At 44.7% G+C, this 18,960-nt stretch overlaps 1 protein-coding gene across 2 annotated transcripts in view; it reads left to right on the top strand.

The window, feature by feature from the left end:
* appb (amyloid beta (A4) precursor protein b) overlaps positions 1-18,649 on the top strand; it is a 47,811-nt gene extending 29,162 nt beyond the window's left edge. For both annotated transcript variants that reach the window (XM_063213821.1, XM_063213820.1), the window contains 10 exons: positions 383-516; positions 3,677-3,751; positions 6,172-6,330; positions 8,492-8,620; positions 9,709-9,808; positions 10,626-10,829; positions 11,414-11,467; positions 11,792-11,883; positions 14,609-14,755; positions 15,397-18,649. In XM_063213821.1, the coding sequence (XP_063069891.1) occupies positions 383-516; positions 3,677-3,751; positions 6,172-6,330; positions 8,492-8,620; positions 9,709-9,808; positions 10,626-10,829; positions 11,414-11,467; positions 11,792-11,883; positions 14,609-14,755; positions 15,397-15,498 (1,196 nt within the window). In that variant the 3' untranslated portion in view covers positions 15,499-18,649. The remainder of the gene's footprint in view (positions 1-382; positions 517-3,676; positions 3,752-6,171; positions 6,331-8,491; positions 8,621-9,708; positions 9,809-10,625; positions 10,830-11,413; positions 11,468-11,791; positions 11,884-14,608; positions 14,756-15,396) is intronic.
* The last annotated feature ends 311 nt before the right edge of the window (positions 18,650-18,960 follow it).

The following is an 18,960-nucleotide window of genomic DNA, read 5'->3' on the forward strand; positions in this document are numbered from 1 at the left end:
CTATCTTCTGTCATATGTCCATATTACACACTCCTACACAACCATCTCTCAATCTATCTTCTTTTTCTTCTATCTTCTCCTATCTTTAATCTATCTTCTAATCTTCTTTTTCTTTCTTTCTTTCTTTCTTTCTTTCTTTCTTTCTTTCTTTCTTTCTTTCTTTCTCTCTCTCTCTCTCTCTCTCTCTCTCTCTCTCTCTCTCTCTCTCTCTCTCTCTCTCTCTCTCTCTCTCTATCTCTCTCTCTCTCTCTATCATCCCATCCTCCTCCTCCTAATACCTGTCCATTCTCCTCCTGCCCCTACTCTTCCTCCTCCTCCTCCTCCTCCTCCTCCTCCTCATCCCCCCATCCTCCACCTCCTCCTCCTCCCTGCCCATCCCCAGTGCCCACCATGGCCCCCAGCCCCCCCAACGCTGTGGACCGCTACCTGGAGGCCCCCGGAGATGTCAACGAGCACGCCCACTTCCAGAAGGCCAAGGAGAGTCTGGAGGCCAAGCACCGCGAGAGGATGAGCCAGGTACGGGCGGAAGGGGAGGGAAGGAGGTAGAGAGAAGGGGATGGGATGTGAAGGGGTGTAAAAACAAAACAAACAAGCGAAATGGACTGTGCCCAAATTACATGTCTTAGTCACAAGGAGGGAAGGGGGGTGCGATAACCATACCTGTCAACCATCCCTTATTTCCCGGGAAACTCACATTACGTTTTTCACATTATCAAAAACAAAGTCGGTCCAGTAATTATACCTACGGCCCTGTCAGTTAGCCCGACGAGCCACACCCCCTCTTGAAGAGAGAGACAGAGGGTCTTGCTTATCAAGCTACCTGCCAGAAGATTGTAGGCTATGCCAGATGCCACCAAGAATTCAAGTTCCTTGAAAATACGAGCTGTCACCCTCGAGCTCCGTAGCGCTTGTGCGCCCAGTCTTTTCCTCAGAAACCGTCAGTTCATGCAACGCATAAAACAGCCTAGGAACAGCGAATCATGGGATTAAGCTAATCACAACCTGTAGGCTACCAGCACGAAGTTTTGCACGAGCAGACAACTTATGCGACAAAACAACAAGAAGAATCTCATTGCGCTCATTTCATTGTTTTGTTTTCATTTAATTGTTTTTCCACGCTGTAAAATGTGTGCTGAGGGATTTTAGACAGGACTGTCTTTGCACGCGCGCTGTTGTGAAAAGCAGAGTAGAACGCACTGTTCGATTCGTCTGTCATCCCGTTGACTGTCAGAATTTGGCCTTTAGACAATATCCCGAATGTTGGCTTAGAATATGGGAATTTTCCCATATTTTGGGAGCTCAAAGTTGACAGGTATGGCGATAACTGTTGGCAAATGGGTAAAAGATGTTTGGGTTTTTTTGCTCAGACTCCAGGTGGTCCAAAGGCATCTAAAGGCCATACATTAATTAGTAATTGGTGGTCGATGTGCTGCAATGAATATGCTTCTTATATAGCCCACTGAAAGTAAACAAACAAACAAAAATCCATACAACAGTGGCTTGGCTGCCACTTGGCTGCCATTGCGCCACCCTGACGGGTGCTACTGTTGAAAAGTCACTGACCCCAATATAAGGAAATGGTTTGCTGTGTTGTACCTGAAGATTGTTGAGTTGTCTCTTTGTGAGCCGCTTAAGCTGTCCTTCTACAGTTCGAATGATCAATTCCGGCAAAATATTAGAATTTCAAAGTCTGAAAGAACCAGAAGCAGCAGTAGCATTTGTGACATTTGTCTTTTGACTTCAAGAGCACCAGCATATTGGAGTTCAATGGTTCACCATTGGAAAGTGCCCCGTATTTCTCCCTCTTCAGTAGCATTTGTATTGGCAAGTCTCTACAACAGCTGAGGAATTTGACCCAGTCCCGTGCCACTTACACATAGCACACAAGATAACGATAAGATGAGATAAGATCAGAGACTTTATTTTGGTATAATAAAAGAAAAGAAAAAAGAAAACTGAGTGCTCCAGTTCTAGCAATTACACGTTTAAATCGTAGAAGAAATAAATTAAGTAATTATCCTGTTTATAAATGTTGCCTAGAAATATCCGATGTGGAACACAAACAAGTGTGAATTTAAAGCAGCCTCCTGTCGCTGTGTTTTCTGTGGGCACACCAGGAGGTGATATGGATAGAGGTCCTGATTTGTGTTTGCACTGCGCTGGAAGTAGGACAGGATGCGGTGGGATTTGTGTGTCGTCCCTGAGGGGGAGGATTGGGGGAGATGGAGGGATGCGGCCTGCTGCTGCAGCATTAATGTTTAGGGGTGTAAATATGAATCGGTATGTGTTAGGGATGGCAATTATTTATTTTTTTTAAACTTAACCGGCTACTGAGCCGTTAAACGGGGGTTTAACGTTGATCCGGTCGTCTTCTGGTTAAATCGCTACCGGTTAACATCCCTAGTATGTATCAATGCATCGATCCTACGTCTGCCGATAAAATCGAATCGCTGGCCCCTGCCCAATGCCCTAGCTCCATAACATAATAGAAGTGGAAAAGTAACTGGGGAAAAAATCGGATCGTATCGCATGGGCCATTCTTAAGTACTGAAAATAATTGAATCGCTGCCTTAAGAAATCGATATGGAATCGAATCATCATGGAGGCTGGGATTTACACCCCTATTAATGTTGGACAGGTGTGATGGCAGAGGCAGGAAGTGCAGGATAAAACTGCACTGTGTAATCTGGATGGTAGTCATCAATAAAACTGGCCCTGATCTGTTTTGCGTCATTTCGTTTCATTCAGGAATGTTTTTCAGTGAAAGCAGATTAATTGAAAGGATGAAGCTCGTGTGCATGATGCACTGCTCCCATGTTAAGACTGATTGTGTTTTGTAGGCGTACTAAGTACTAGGGCTGCACAATTAATCGAAAAATAATCAAAATCGTGATTAAATAGTGAAATCGAATTTATGATTTTAATCGTGATTTAATCGTGGCAATAGGGACCTACTTTTGAGAGTGTCCTTGAAGCCAGAACATACTGACAGGCTGGTGTTTCTGGCCAGAAATCTGTCCACTTAAGTTTCATGCTATTGCCTTTACATAATTATTACAATTCATTTTATTTTGCTCATCCCGTATGTAATTCATTCTTGGTTATATTTCATCTTGTTATAATTTTCAAAAAAATCTGCAGAAATCAATAATCGTGTTTAATAATTGTGATTATGATTTTGACCAAAAGAATCGTGATTTTGATTTTTTCCATAATCGTGCAGCCCTACTAAGTACTACAAAGGACATGAATTTACCAGCCGAGGAAAAAATGGCTCTGGAAATCTCCCCTAACTCTGAAAACAGAAGAGTTTTTTTATATCTCCCATAAACTAAATGAACAGGAGCACTGGAAGAACTGATGTCAATTGTTCCAAGAAATGACTTATTTTCCTAGAAATGTAAATGTATTGTCATTTGCCTTTGTGCTGCACCGTATTGGTGGATGGATTGCGGATGGATTGTGTTGTGATGTTTACCCGATCCTTTTAGCAGCAGAAGCCTTCATGTAGAGCTAACAGTTGGCTCGATCGCAGCACGCATGCTAGCTTAAACATTTCAACCCAGCGTTAGGGTAAGCGGTTAGGGCGTCAGACTTGCAGCCCAAGTCCTGACCTGTTTGACCATGTCCTCTCCAGGCCTCTGACCTGTGTGACCTTGTCCTCTCCTCTCTATAGGTGATGAGGGAATGGGAGGAGGCCGAGAGACAAGCCAAGAGCCTGCCCCGCGCTAGCAAGAAGTCCCTCATCCAGGTAACACATCCACCTCTCTCACACACAATACAAACACTCTCTGTCCCTGTCCCTGTCCCTGTCTCTGTCTCTCTTGCTTTCTCTGTGTGTCTGTCTGTCTGTTTGTCTTTTCCTTTCTCAGTCTCTCATTTGTAGTTATTCTAGTGTTCACTCTCTTTCTCTTTGTCTGTCTCTCTCTCTCTCCGTCATACAAAAACCCAACTTGCATTCTCTCTCTCTCTCTCTCTCTCTCTCTCTCTCTCTCTCTCTCTCTCTCTCTCTCTCTCTCTCTCTCTCTAGCTGTCTGTCTGTCTGTCTGTCTATCTGTCTGTCTGTCTGTCTGTCTGTCTGTCTGTCTGTCTGTCTGTCTGTCTGTTCTGTCTGTCTGTTCTGTTCTGTCTTGTCTGACTCAGTAGAGACCTTTTTGGTCCCTTCATCTCTGTGCCTGCTGAGCAGTTCAGTGTCATCATGAGAGCCCAGCTCAGCTCAGCTCAGCTAGCTCAGTGCTGCAGGCCACAGGCTGTTCTCTGCTCCTCCGTGCTCTGGTCCACATAGTATATACATTTAAGCAGATTAGGGTCATGGCCACTGTTATTGCTCCAGTCGCATGGTACTGTAATCATCCCTCAGGTCTCCATTAGGGCTGAGGCAGTTCTCTTGCATTATATCAGAGCAGCTATTGCATAACGCACTAAATCTTGTGCCTGTATTTGTTTTGAGTATGTGTGTGTGAGAGGGAGAGGGATTGACTCTGCATGTTTCTTTGCGTGTGTGTATGGGGTAAAGAGCGCGCGTGTGTGTGTGTGTGTATGTGTGCCTCGTGTGTGCATGCATGTAAAAAATGGAGATGCTCTCTAGATGAATTGTGTGTGTGTGTGTGTTTGGTTTTGTATTTTTGTTTTTGATACTTTTCTTAAACTCTTCCCCTCACTACCACCTTCTCTGTACCCCCTACCACCTCACCTACCCATCTTAGTTGGTTGTGTTCCAAACTGTTGGTAATCCAGTAATACAGGAAAAGATCTTATGAGTGACCATAGAGTCAGCCTGAATTAGGGCAAGACGTGTGGTGGAATAGTATGGGGATTTTTGTAACGGAATGGATCTTCTAGCAGAGATAATTAAAGGATTCTAAAATCTAACAGCAGGCCTGCACTGTCCAACACAGGCTTCATCATCACTGCAGGCAAATAGCAGCATGATGGCACTGTATTCTCTTTGCCCACCCACCCCTCTCAAATCCTCATTTGATGGAACTGTTTGAAACTTGTATTTATGTTATTTACCATTTAATTGATTGATCATCGTTATGGAAATGTAATGTGCAATCGTTCCTGTTAGGACAATTAATCAGCCATAGCTGCTTAATTACTGTAGCTGCAGGCCAGGCCAGGGATCCTGACCGAGTCATTGTTTATGCCTCACACAGGTACAAGGTGTTAAAGGGATATGCCACTATTTTGGGGCTTAATACAGTTAAAATCGTTGGCCAGGGTTTATAAAGGTGGTAAAGTGTCTTATTTTTCATGTAAGCCGTTGTCTTGCTTTAAGACAAGTTAAAAGAGGGAGCATGTCGCTAAGCTAGTGAAAGTCAATGCATCCGTGTAGCGTGCTCCATGCTACAGTGATCCATTGACTTTCACTAGCTTAGCTACATACTCCCTCTTTTAACTTGTCTTAAAGCAAACAACGCTTAACATGAAAAATAAGACACTTTACCACCTTTATAAACCCCAGCCAACGATTACGATTTTAACTGCATTAAGCCCCAAAATAGTGGCATACCCCTTTAATGCTGTCACACTGTTAACACTCAAACCACCTCTGCCTCTCTCCACTCTCCCCTCTCCTCCCCTCCTCCTCCACTTTCCCCTGCCCTCTTCTCTTCTCCTCCTCCACTCTCCCCTGCCCTCTTCTCTTCTCCTCCTCCACTCTCCCCCTCCCCTCTTCTCTCCTCCTCACATCCACCACTCTCCCCTCGCCTCTTCTCTTCTCCTCCCCTCCTCCACTCTCCCCTACCCTCCGCTCTCCTCCTCCCCCTACTCCTCCCCTCCCCTCTTCTCTTCTCTTCTCTTCTCTTCTCCTCCTCCACTCTCCCCTCCCCTCTTCTCTCCTCCTCCCCCTACTCCTCCTCTCCCCTCCCCTCTTCTCTTCTCTTCTCTTCTCTTCTCTTCTCTTCTCTTCTCTTCTCCCCTTCTCCACTCTCCCCCTCCCCTCTTCTCTTCTCCTCCCCTTCACCTCCACTCTCCCCTCCCCTCTTCTCTTCTCCTCGTCTCCTCCCCCAGTTTTCCATATGAAGGTGGATGCGTTGGAGGCTGTCAGTGGAAATAAACTTCAAAATATTACACAGTGCCCCTTTAATGCCTCACAGCACAGAGGTATAAGGTGTTAATACGGTCTACCTCTGCCCCTCTCCCCTCCTCCTCCTCCTCCTCCCCCAGCGTTTCCAGATGAAGGTGGAGGCTCTGGAGCAGGAGGCTGCCAGTGAGCGCCAGCAGCTGGTGGAGACCCACATGGCCCGCGTGGAGTCCCTGCTCAACGACCGCCGACGCCTGGCCCTCGAGAGCTACCTCACCGCCCTGCAGGCCGACCCACCCAGGGTAGGGAGATACAGCACATACACATACATACTGTATACACGCACACACACACACACACACACACACACACACACACACACACACACACACACACACACACACACACACACACACACACACACACACACACACACACACACACACACACACACACACACACACACTCACAGCCCTTTAGGGATTCATATGACAAAGTTGTATCTGACCCCTGCCTCTTTACTCTACACACTCACTAACTGATTGACATTGGCCATTTCACAATTTTCTTTAATACACAACATTTCACACCTATAGCTTCATAGGTCTTGGACCGAAATGTTGTGTATTAAAGGAAACGACACAAGTTCAAAATGCCTTGAAGCTTTACAGCAGGGCAATATCAAAAACGGACAGTAATTAAAGCATAACATGGTGGCTCTGTTATATCTGCAAATATGGGTGTGTGTTTTAACACCGAAAGCAGAAACTGTATGCATGAGGTCAAGAGAGGACAAAGTTAATAGTTCAGCCAGTTGCTAATTTGCTCAGAGCTTACCACAACAACTACAGTGTAACTCAAAAACATCTTAGAGGGCCTTGGCCATGGCTCAAATGGCCATGGAACCAGGGCAGAATTAACACACAGGCTAGATTTGGCTGAGGCCTAGGGGCCCCCACCTGCCAGGGGGCCCCCAGTTGGCCAAAAGTTAAAACAAAAATGGTTTTAAAAACTGCAGAATTATGGCACGATGTGATATTAGATATTATTCATTTTTTTAAATCTTGTTAATATTCCTGTCCATAATTTGCAGACGTGTTATGCTTAATTCCTAGCTCGTAATTATGACACTGTCTATGTTATTTTTTGTTTCAAAATTTGCCTTCCGGGGGGCCCCACAACAACCTTAATCTTAATCCTTAATCGGCTCTGTAAGGAACAATACTGTTATGTCAGGGATCCGGGTTTGATTACGGCCCTATCATTTACCATTCTTCACCCATCTCCAATTTTCTATCACCATCGTCACTGTCCCATCTCATATAAAGGCCTAAAACCTCCCCCTAAAAATCTCTTTTTTTAATTCTTTTTTTTATTTGGTACTCCATAGAGGTCGCTCAGCAGGGTCATTACAAAAATGACTGCCAAACTTTGTTCTTTTTGCGGATGTCCTCCCATTATGGTTTCAGAACTGTTAGAGGACATTTGTGTCCGGGCCAAGAGACTGGGCATGGCGTGTGTGTGTGTCGTCCTTTACGTTTGGTTGCCGTCCGTCCTTTTCCCTTGAGCTATATGCCATCAGTCACTACTGCTTGTGTTCTTTTTGTCTGAATTTGAATCCCTTCCTCAGTTGGGTGGTGTGAGCATCTACTGTATGCAGGCCCAGCGACAGGGGGCGGGACAATAGGATCAGTGGTCCTGGGCCCAGGGAATTGTGGGATGGGTGCAGAATTTGGACCCCATTGCATTGTTTGTGTTGAGAGGGGGGGGCTCTTTCAGATAATTTTGTCCGGGGCACGTTCAAAGGTGTCAACGGCCCTGAGTGTGTGCTTGTATTGAGTAGTGAGTGAGGTATTCTGGGAAATGTACCGAGTGCTGCGGTGGCCATTTTCTGGTGATGTTGTGTGACGGTCCTCAGGGAGGGAAGTGGAGTGTCCTTTTCGTCACATGTCCCCGCTCAATGCCACTACGTACAAAAGAAAAATGCTCAAGCGCACGCACACTTAAATACACACACGCAAGGGACAGGAAATGCTTATGCATGCACGCACACACACACACACGCACAATCAAGGCATACTTAGTCGTGTGGGCACAACTACACAAACAAATGGATAAAGGCTACGCTTCCTCACCCATCCCTGAGAATACATATTTCTGCCTTTGTTTTTGTGGATCCATAAACAAAGGGCTATATCTATATCCGCAAATGCAGACACACGATGCTATGATTCATTTCATAACACACACCTTTGCTTTGCCCAAGCTCTGTGCTAATGCTACAGCTTCTGACTGATGCTGCTAAGTTTGTAATAATACAGTGTAGAAGATTATATACAGGTCGGTGGTTTTGTATTGAAGATATTCTGATATTAATTAAAATAATTCTCTCCCCTCTTCCTCTCTCTCTCTCTCTCTCTCTCTCTCTCTCTCTCTCTCTCTCTCTCTCTCTCTCTCCCACAGCCTCGTCAAGTCTTCAGCCTGTTGAAGAAGTACGTGCGAGCTGAGCAGAAGGACAGGCAGCACACCCTCAAGCACTTTGAGCACGTGCGCATGGTAGACCCCAAGAAGGCTGCCCAGATCCGACCCCAGGTAACCCCACATTTCCCCTCTGGCCTACCCCATTCCACACACCACCACCCACCAAAAGCCCTCAACTCTTACGCCATGCTAGCCTGGTCCTGACCATCCCATAATACTATCATTTCCATTTCGTATTCATGGTCTGGACTTTGTATGATCTGACGCGATTGCAGGAAGCAGGAAGGGCATTTTCGGAAAAATCAGGATTTAACTTACACGTTGTTGAACATACATGTCTGACGTCTATCTATGGCGATGTAGGACCGTTTAGCAGACATGTCTGACAGAACATCCTACCATAGGATAAAATTACAATGTAGGACCGTTTGTCAGAACACCGGCGAAAATCCTACCGGTCAACATCGCTCCACAGAGGACAGGTACCAGACGTAGTGCGGAGCCAAGTGTCTTGGCGGAAGTACATGGGATGGCGCGCGAGGCTAACGCCATGTCGTGTCGTGTCTTGTCGAGTCCTGGCTTGTTCCAGTCAATATTTCATTTCTTATGAAGCACCGTCTTAAACCCCTTTTTTGAGTCCTTAGTTGTGATTGATTGAATTGTGTGCCTAGCTGTTGGTAATTCCACTACACCCAACCCTAGAGAAAATTATCTTAAAGGTGCACTGTGTAATATTTTTAGCACTTTCTTCCCAGAATTCATGCTGTACAAAAAACAACTAGCTTGGTGTCTGCGCCTACACTTTTGACCCGTGTATTGCTTGGTGCGTCCGTTCCCAAAAAAAGTAGTAATCACTTGAGGTAATGAGAAAAGTAGGTGCACACAAGGCTTATGTGAAAAAAGTTTTTTTTAGCCGAAAAGTTACAAAAGAAGTTAGAGGCTAAAGCTGGAGCAACAGATGTTTTGGACCTAGTCCATTCTCAATGTCTCTAGTATCACCTCTGCAGGACTGGAGACATTGTTGGAATGTGTCTTACAACAATGTAAATACAATGTAATACTTGCACTGTGCACAATTGTGCACAATTTCTCTATTGGGCATCTCTCTATTGGCATTTTTGAGTGCCAATGGAAATGAGCCTTTGAGAAGTCAGTGTTGATCGGCAGAGCTGATGTACTCTGTGTCCCCTCTGCTGTAGGTGCTGTTCCACCTCCGTGTGATTGAGGAGCGCATGAACCAATCGCTGGGCTTCCTCTACAAGGTGCCCAGGGTGGCCAATGAGATCCAAGACCAAGTTGGTGAGTTCCCACCCTCCACATACAAACCAAAACATACCTGTGTGCATGTAATTCACATTTGGTATGTAATTGTACACACACACACACACACATGCGCGCGGCAAATAGTCATATCTGGCAAACATTAACTACATGGAATGTTTTGACACTGTTGCTAATGGCTTATTGTGGTTGGTGATTAAGTGTTAGCAAGGCCCTTGACATTGTCAACATTCTTTTCACAGCCGTTGCTTCCCTGAGGCTCCTCCTCCTCCATCTCTCTCCTCTCCCTTCCTACTCTACACTCTTTTCATCGCCTCCACTCTATTTCGCTCCTCTCTCCTCTCCCTCCTCTGCTCTCCCTTGTCGTCTCTCCTGTTATGCTCCCTTTCACTTTCCTTTATTTTCTCTTTTGACGTCGGGCTGCGCCGCACACATAAAGTGAATCGCAATTGTCAGTCAATCTTATCCCTGATCGTAAACACCCGAGACAATGCCCTACGTTCTATTTATACCTGTAGTCGCAAATATCAAAGTGTTTGATATCTACGATTTGCGATCGGCTGGCAAAATTCTATCTTAGAACGTCGCACACGACGAGGATATCTTGCCCGACAATCGCTTGCGATGGTCCGTGGGGGTAACGTTCCACCGATTGTCATAAGAGGGGTTTTCAGCCGAGAATTGGGCCGATGTTGTGTAGTTTGAGGCTGGCTTTAGCCATGGTGATGCAGCAAGTGTCCTCCACTCCCCTCCCCTCCTTCATCTCCTATATATGTCTTATCTATGTCCCAATATCTTCTGTTGTATTTCAATCTTCATTTCTTCCGTCCCTTAGCCCTGCTGATGCAGAGGGACCAGTCGGAGGTGGCCCAGCAGGTGTCCTCTCTGCAGTCTGAGAAGCGTGTGAGCTATGGTAACGACGCCCTGATGCCCGAGCAGGCCTACAGCACCACCCCCCTGGACAACATCCCCCCAGAGCAGGACGGACTGGGCTACGTACACCCCGAGAGCTTCAACCAGGCCAACACAGAGAACCACGGTAGGCCAACCCCCCTCTCATTCTCTCAACCTTCATCAACTGGCACTGAGAACTAGCCAGGCCATGACCTCCTAGTGACGCAACACCTTCAGCATTGCTACTGGTCAGGTGAAGAGCAATGCAAGTACTTTCTGAGCTCCCGAAAAATCGGGAACTCCTCCCACTTCGTCGGGAAGCAAACAACCTGTAGCAAACCAAGGGGGGTGGGTCAATCATGCCGTTTGGGAAATGTTAATGGTTATGCTCTTGGTCAGACCAAGTCTCGAAGAGATTTGAAAGTCATGATTATCAGGCTAACTGAGAACGGAATCTTAACCATATTACTCAGCTACCAAGTTGTAAATGTAGTAGTACTATGGTAGTTACGTTTTTTAGTGACTATTACGACAGTGGTGGGACAGTCTCTGTTAAGCGGCTACAATATAGCTTTCCCAGCATGTGTTCACATTGAGGCAGTATGCAGCAGAGAAGGCTATTCTGGTGTGAGTGCTAGTGTGCCTGGAATGCTGCAGTGATTTCTCATGTGTGTCCCCTGGGGGGAGTTGAACTGTAACGTGATTTTTTTTTTTCTGACTTTCTTACAGTTGAGCCAGTCGATGCTCGTCCCATTCCGGACAGAGGACTGCCAACTAGGCCCGGTATGTATCAGAGACTGTAACTTTACCTTTGTGTGTGTGTGCACGTGTGTGTGTGCGTTTATACATGTGCACTAGTTTCTCTGCTGTCTGTGAGCATGGATTTGTGTATATGTTATCATTATGTCTTTGCCCTTGAGTTTGTTTGTGTATGTCGGAAAGAGAGAAAGAGAGAGAGATAGCCCACTGACTCATGAGAGAGAGAGTGAGAGAGAGAGAGAGTTAGAAGGCTCCTATATGTGTGTCCTTGCCTGTGTCCTTGTGTGTGATGATGCAGTATGTATTTTTATGTGTGCGCTGCGTCTCGTCTCGTCTCGTCTCCTGCAGTGTCTGGCCTGAAACCTGAGGAGATGCCCGAGGTCCGCATGGACACAGAAGATCGCCATGGCGCCGGCTATGAAGTCCACCACCAGAAACTGGTACGGTCTCCTAATGTTGTTTACCTTTCAGTAAACGCATTCATACACACATAATATTCATACGCATATATAACTGGTACTGTCTACTAATGTTTACTTCTCAGTAAACGCATTCATACGCAGGGGTGTAGTGGGCACGGTACGCCGGGGTACACAGTCCACCCACTTCTCCTGAGCTGAGATTTAAAAAAGAAAAAATCTGTTTGTGTTTGAATACAAAAAGGGGGTTGACATGATAAGTTGCCTAATTAATTGATGATCTCACAAATCGTGTACCCCCACTTAAAAAATCCCCACTACACCACTGTTCATACGCACATATAATATTTACTGTATGAAACTGCTACTGTCTCCTAATGTTTTTTACCGCTCAGTAAACACATTCATACGCTCACATAATAGTTACTGTATGTGTGTAGCACGTGTATGATGCAATTGTTACCATTGTTGCCGAGTTTTGTGCTCTTTCTGTGATGATTTAGATGCTTGTTTTTAAATGATGCTAGACCAGTGCCAAGACATTTGCCTCTCAGTAAACGCATCCATACACAGACACACACACACAGGGCCCTACATTAGCATTTTTGTTACCACCAGCCAATATGGCTAGTACAGGGGTTCCCAACCTTTTCCAACGTGGGGCCCACTCGAAATTGTCACAAATGTTCAGGGCCCACTTCTGACCCAATAAAGAATAAAACTCAAATAAATCAATAGCAACACACACCACAATATGATTATAATTTGTAGAAAATGATTTCAAGGCCCACTTGGAATACCTTCAGGGCCCACCAGTGGGCCCCGGCCCATAGGTTGAAAATCACTGGGCTAGTAGATGAAATCTTACTAGCGAAACACATACTCACTTATGGGTCAAAGTGGCTAGTAAAGTGGTCTTTTCAACCAGCCAAAATGAAATTTCACCAGCATTTGGCAGGTTGGCTGGTGTTAAAGGACAAGTCCACCCTTTTCTGATTTTCACCTATTTGCAGTAGGCCTACTTCCTAGCATTATTCATGAATGTGCATATAATTTTCGTCTATGCGTTTCCATTGCCTAGTTTAACAGTATAGCCAAATTAAGCGTAGCAATGCAAGTCTATGGGGGCAAACAAAGCATCATCAAATGTACTTATAAAGTACTTTAAAATTAATGTAAAATTCACCAGAATGCAAATCAGCTATTCTTTTTTTTGTAATTCAATTTTTTATTGAAACACACTCAGTATAGTATACATTTGCAGTGGTACATCATATGGAAACGAAAAATAAGAAGGCCAGCATTTCAAGGACACATTTTCAAAAGTCTCAGGTAGTCCCAGTTCAACAACATAAAATACTACATAAATATATACAGAAACCGATAAAAAAAAAATAAAAATAAAAAAATATATATATATATATATACATATACATATATACACATATAAAAAAGGAATATCAAAAACACTGCACAAGGTCCAATAATACAGTAGCGTAAAATAATATTTCTTAAGGCAAGCTTCACAGTCTTGGCACTAGTTAGAAGTAAGATGTGCCATGAAAAAATCCCAAAGTCCCAATTCCACAGGACCTTTACTCCTTATCCTTGCTAACATGACCTCATAGGAGGTGGCCTCAGTCATTAAGATTTTCCACTCTTGGAGTGAAGGACACGTGGTTGATTTCCAATATCTCAATATAATTCTTAGACACGTGGTTATTCCCACCATCGCAAATCAGCTATTTAATCCTGCCCTGTGATCACTTGTGGCTTGATGCTAATGCCCCCATTCACTTCCAGTGATTATGCTAAGCTATGCTAATAATTCCGATCCAATAAATCTAAGTAGGCCTACTGAAAAAACTGATAAGAAAATTATATGCACATTCATGAATAATGCTTGGAAATACTGCAAATATGCGAAAATCAAAAAATGGTGGACTGCTCCTTTCATTTAGAGCCCTGCACACACATAATATTACTGTATATGTGTAGCATGTGTATGGCATACATGATGCAATTGTTACCATTGCTGCCTACGTAGTTCTGTGCAAACCCATCTGTGATTTATGTAGATGCTTGTTTTTAAATTATGTTAGACCAGTGACAAGACACGCCAAGACACTGGTTCAGTAGCAAACCTCCTATAACTAACACTATATGTAGAAATTAACGTTCAAAATAGACATTTTAATTAAGCTTTGCTTTCATTTTACAATGTCTTTCTGCACAGGACAGTTTACTGCTGTTTTAAGCTAGTCTCTCCACTGGATGTTTTATGTTGGAGAGCTTTGTGATTGGCCCTTCAGCATGATTGACAGTAGGGCTGGGTTCAAAAGCTCGAATTGCAATAAAATATCGATTCACGTTCAAAAAGGGCAATATGGATTCACAACTTTTCGGAGCGATCTTTTGCAGATCATTATAGGTGCTATTTTCTCAACCACATCCTGTAGCTCTCTTCCACAGTTTCCCACTTATTTCTCACATACCAAGTTATTTCATGTTTGTGTGGGCATCAAAGGCTGAGATATTTAGGTTTTTATAACCGGTCTTAGAATTCTAGGCATAAATGGGTTAAAGTGACAGGTCAGCAATACAAAAGATCGATATTGAATTGAATCGAATCGAATCGGATCGTGGATCGAATCAGATCGTAGCCTTCTGGATCGGAATCGAATCGATCCAGGAAATTTGGATCGATTCCCAGCCCTAATTGACAGGTCTGTGTTCCTATCGTCAGGTGTTCTTCACGGAGGACGTGGGCTCCAAAAAGGGAGCCATCATTGGCCTGATGGTGGGCGGCATCGTCATCGCAACTGTCATCGTCATCACCTTGGTCATGCTGAGGAAGAAACAATACACCTCCATCCACCACGGAGTCATAGAGGTGAGGACGGACACACGCACACGCACACGCACACGCGCACACACACACACACACACACACTCAAGTACCTTTGAGAACACTGTAAATGCCCAACCATAACCCTAAGGTATAGTCAAGTATCATCAGTACATAATGCTGCATACTGTTTACAGTATGTATTTTCTGTGTGTGTGTGTATGTGTGTGTGTGTGTGTGTGTATGTACTCTTTTTAAAAAAACCTACCCCTTCTTTGCATCTGCACTTGTTGTTCTGTATATTTCCTGTGCACTTTGTATCTGCTAGCGATGTTGGCTATGATTATGTCCTCTTTTTGAAAGTCGCTTTGGTTATAAAGCGTCTGCCAAATGCAATGTAATGTATTAATGTATTTTTTTACACAATAATGTAAGGGCTCATTCCAATGCATAATTAATGTAATTGTGACCATTAAAGTGGGGTTGGTATTATGCCACCATACAAGGTAATTGAATTGGTATTTAAATCTGTTTTGTACTATGGCGTCATGTCCTGTCATGACCTTTCCTACCTGACACTACCTGTCCATTTTCACTGAAACTTCCTCTCCTCTTTCTCATTCTCTTTCTCTTTCTCTCTGTCTCTCTCCCCCTCTATCTCTCTCTATCCCCCCACTCTCTCTCAGGTTGATGCTGCCATCACCCCAGAAGAGCGCCACTTGACCAAGATGCAGCAGAACGGCTATGAGAATCCCACCTACAAGTACTTTGAGCAGCTGCAGAATTAAGCACTTCTACAGCTACCCCCCCCCCCCAAAAGCTTTCACCCAAAACAAATCAAACGCACGCGCACATAGCAGCCCCTCGCCTCTCCTCTCCTCTCCTCCCCGCCTCCCATCTCCTCCTCTCCAGCGCCCCACAACCCTGCATCCCATCCCATCCAGACCTCAAGACTCCCACCACCACCACCATCACCCTAACCTTCACCAACCCTCCACCCTGCTTATCCGACTCCACCTCCCCCTGCCCCCTCCCACCCCCACCCCCACCCCAGCCGTCTGCTGAGTCACATCGATATCACCAAGGCCACCAAAGCGACTTGTCTGACTCTGGCTACTTCGTCCAATCACAGACGGGCGATCGCAGATGATATCTCTCCCTTGCCGCGGTGGGCAGACAGACAGTCAGAGATGAGTGTAATGGAAAAGACCCAGCGCTAGTCCATCTGTGCTGCTCATGCTGTGTGTGTGTGTGTGTGTGTGTGTGTGTGTGTGTGTGTGTGTGTGTGTGTGTGTGTGTGTGTGTGTGTGTGTGTGTGTGTGTGTGTGTGTGTGTGTGTGTGTGTGTGTGTGTGTGTGTGTTCTCCTGCTGTGCTGGGGCTCCCAGTGCTGGTGTCCCAGCTGCAGGCTGGATCATGGGGAGACAGACTGTTTGGGGAGTGGAGAGGGCATGGTTGGAGAGTGCATGGTTTGGTTGGTGGATGTGATGTATGGGGGTGGAGAGGGCAGCTTGTTAGCTTAAGCTTTCCACTTTTTCGCCCCATCCTCAAATTCCTGCCCTCCATCCATCCCTACCTCCCTCCCACAGTCTTGCTCTTTCATCTCTCTTCATCCCTCGCTTCCATTCCCCCCCTCCTCTGCCCACTCCCCTCTATCCCTCTATCCCGCTCTACTCACTCCGCCTCATCTCATTGCCTCCATCTCCGACTCCATTCCTCCATTCCAAAAGGATGACAGCTGTGCTATGTTTGGGCACGGCATTGCCTCATTCCAACCCCCTCTCCAGACCCACCCCCCACCACCACCACCACCGCCTCATTCCAACCCCCTAACCCCCCCAAACCTCAACCCCTTTGACACCCCCACCACCCTCCCCGCTTCACTCAGGCGCCCCCCCAGATGAGGTCATCCTCCAGCACATTTCAAAAGAATTTATTCCAGGTTTCCGTTTTTTCCAGGAAAAAAAAAAGAAAAAAAAGAAAAAAGGAGGAAAAAAAATTGTCAGCAAACACTAACGGAGATAAGCAATGAATGTTTCTTTTTTATTTTGGTGTGTTAATAATGTATTGGAAAAAAAAATAAGGCAAGAAACCTTAGCTGTTTATCTATGTAGTGCATGCTCAGCTATGGCGGAGGAGGATTCCCCCTGGGGCCTCTACATTCACACACACACACACACCCTCACCTACAACACTCACACTCGCACACCATTTTGGCCCCTGGGGTCCCCGGCCACCTCCCGCGTAGACTTTTAGCAGGATTGTACATTTTAGTGTCCTCTTGTGATCACGTGATTTAAAAAAGAAAAAAAGAAAAGAAAAGCTGAAGATTAAAAAAAAAAAACAAGAAACGGAGAAAAAAAATCTGTAATCCATTTCTGCTTCTCTCATCACAGAGACATGGCTTTAAAAAAAAAAAAAGAGGTCTGCGCTTTTTTGTTGTTGATTTTTCTTTCTTTCTTTTGTTGTTAATTTTCCTTAAGGACTGAGCTCTACACAAACAAACAACCACACACACTCCCCTTGTCGCATGGGGCTGGAGAAACATGTAATGTAATATAATATATAAAAGGAAAAAGCTTAATATTATCATACGTTTTAAGGCTTCTTTTTTCGCCTGAGAGAAGATGATGAATAAATATGATTCCCGCGCACGCAGTTTTTTTTCTTGAAGAGGGAACGCACAAAAAGTTAACCCTTTTTACGTTTTTCATTCCATGACGGAAGAGTTTTTGGGATGTGGTGTGAAAAAAAAAGAAAAGATCAGGATGGGGTTTAAATGTTATGGGACTGTGTTTCAGAGCAAGGCAAACGCTAAAGGAAAAAGAGAGGAATGATCATCCATTTTGGATTTTGTGTATATTTCATTTCCCTTCCAAGATTTCCAAGCATTCTACTTAAGAAACAAAACAAAAAACTATAATTATTATATGAAATAATTTCCAGTGTCTGTGATATTCACGCGCACGGAATGGGATAGTGACTAGAAGAACACCCCCTTAGGTCAAATCTTCCCCCTCTCCTCTCTTCTCTTTTTTTCTCTCTTCTTACTCGATGTGTTGTTCTTTCACTCTTTCACGCTGTGGTAGTGCTGAGGTAAGCAGGAAAGCCGGACTGATGGCTTCCCCCCTGAGTGCTGAAGAGAAGTGGATTGTGGGGCTTAAACGCTTGATAGTGAGAGACAGCAAGCCAGTGTGACACGTAGTCTTCACTCAGTGTGTCGTTTAAACACAAGCACACATACACACACACACAGTCTCTCTCCGTTACACTTTGTGGTTTGTGTGTGTGTGTGTGTGTGTGTGAGAGAGAGTGAGAGTCTGTGGTGCCCGATTTAAGTCTCTGGTGTCTTGGAAACCGATGACTGCACGCCACATTCTACAGTGGGCTTTTCAGTGTATGGCTACTGCCAAGTTACATGCCTGAGGGAAGAAAATGTGGGTAGTTGGATAGTATAGTTTTGACTGAACGGCTAAAAATGAAACCTGTGTCATCACCAGTTACTGGGCGAAATATATATAAAAAAATTGGATAAGTCTTGAAGCCTGTGTGGTCTTGTGGAGAAAAAAAAGAGTGCTGCATCGTAGTGAGGAAAAACAGTTGGAGGGCATTTCAAAGACCTATGTAGTCGCGAGACAGATGTTGGTGCAATTAATTTACGAAGCAACTCGTGGACTGACACAATAAAACACTAGCACATTTTGACAAAGCACTTAAAATTGTCTCTGTCCACAGTTGAGTCCAAGTGATGGTGGTTTTAAACCCAGGACCCAAAATGAAAAACGTAGGCATTCTGACCCATTTTCTTTTTGTCTGATCTTTTTTCTTTTTCTTTCTGTGACTATTTTTCCCCTCTGTGTCTGTACAAACCATTGGCTTCGAGAGAGGGGGAAGCTTTCTACACTGTATCCCATGAATAAAGTTTTGAATGTACATACAGATTCCACGTCTTCTGTTGTCACTTTAGAGAAAGGTGTGTGTGTGTGTGTGTGTGTGTGTGTGTGTGTGTGTGTGTGTGAGAGAGTAAATGAAAGTGGGTTGTGCTACCAACAAATCCCACCAAATAGCAGGGCTTCATTCTCCCAACCTCTGTACACACTGCACCCTTGAAACACTTTGCTTAGCCCTAATCCTAAACTGTACTTGGAAATCACAATCTTTTCTAGCACATTGCAATTTGGACAATATTCTGGCAACCAAAGTAACGATTCTGTCTTAGAGGCCTTAACAGCCACTGACTTGGGGGAGTAAA

Source organism: Engraulis encrasicolus, chromosome 13 (assembly GCF_034702125.1).
Source record: "Engraulis encrasicolus isolate BLACKSEA-1 chromosome 13, IST_EnEncr_1.0, whole genome shotgun sequence".
Classification (NCBI taxonomy): Eukaryota; Metazoa; Chordata; class Actinopteri; order Clupeiformes; family Engraulidae; genus Engraulis; species Engraulis encrasicolus.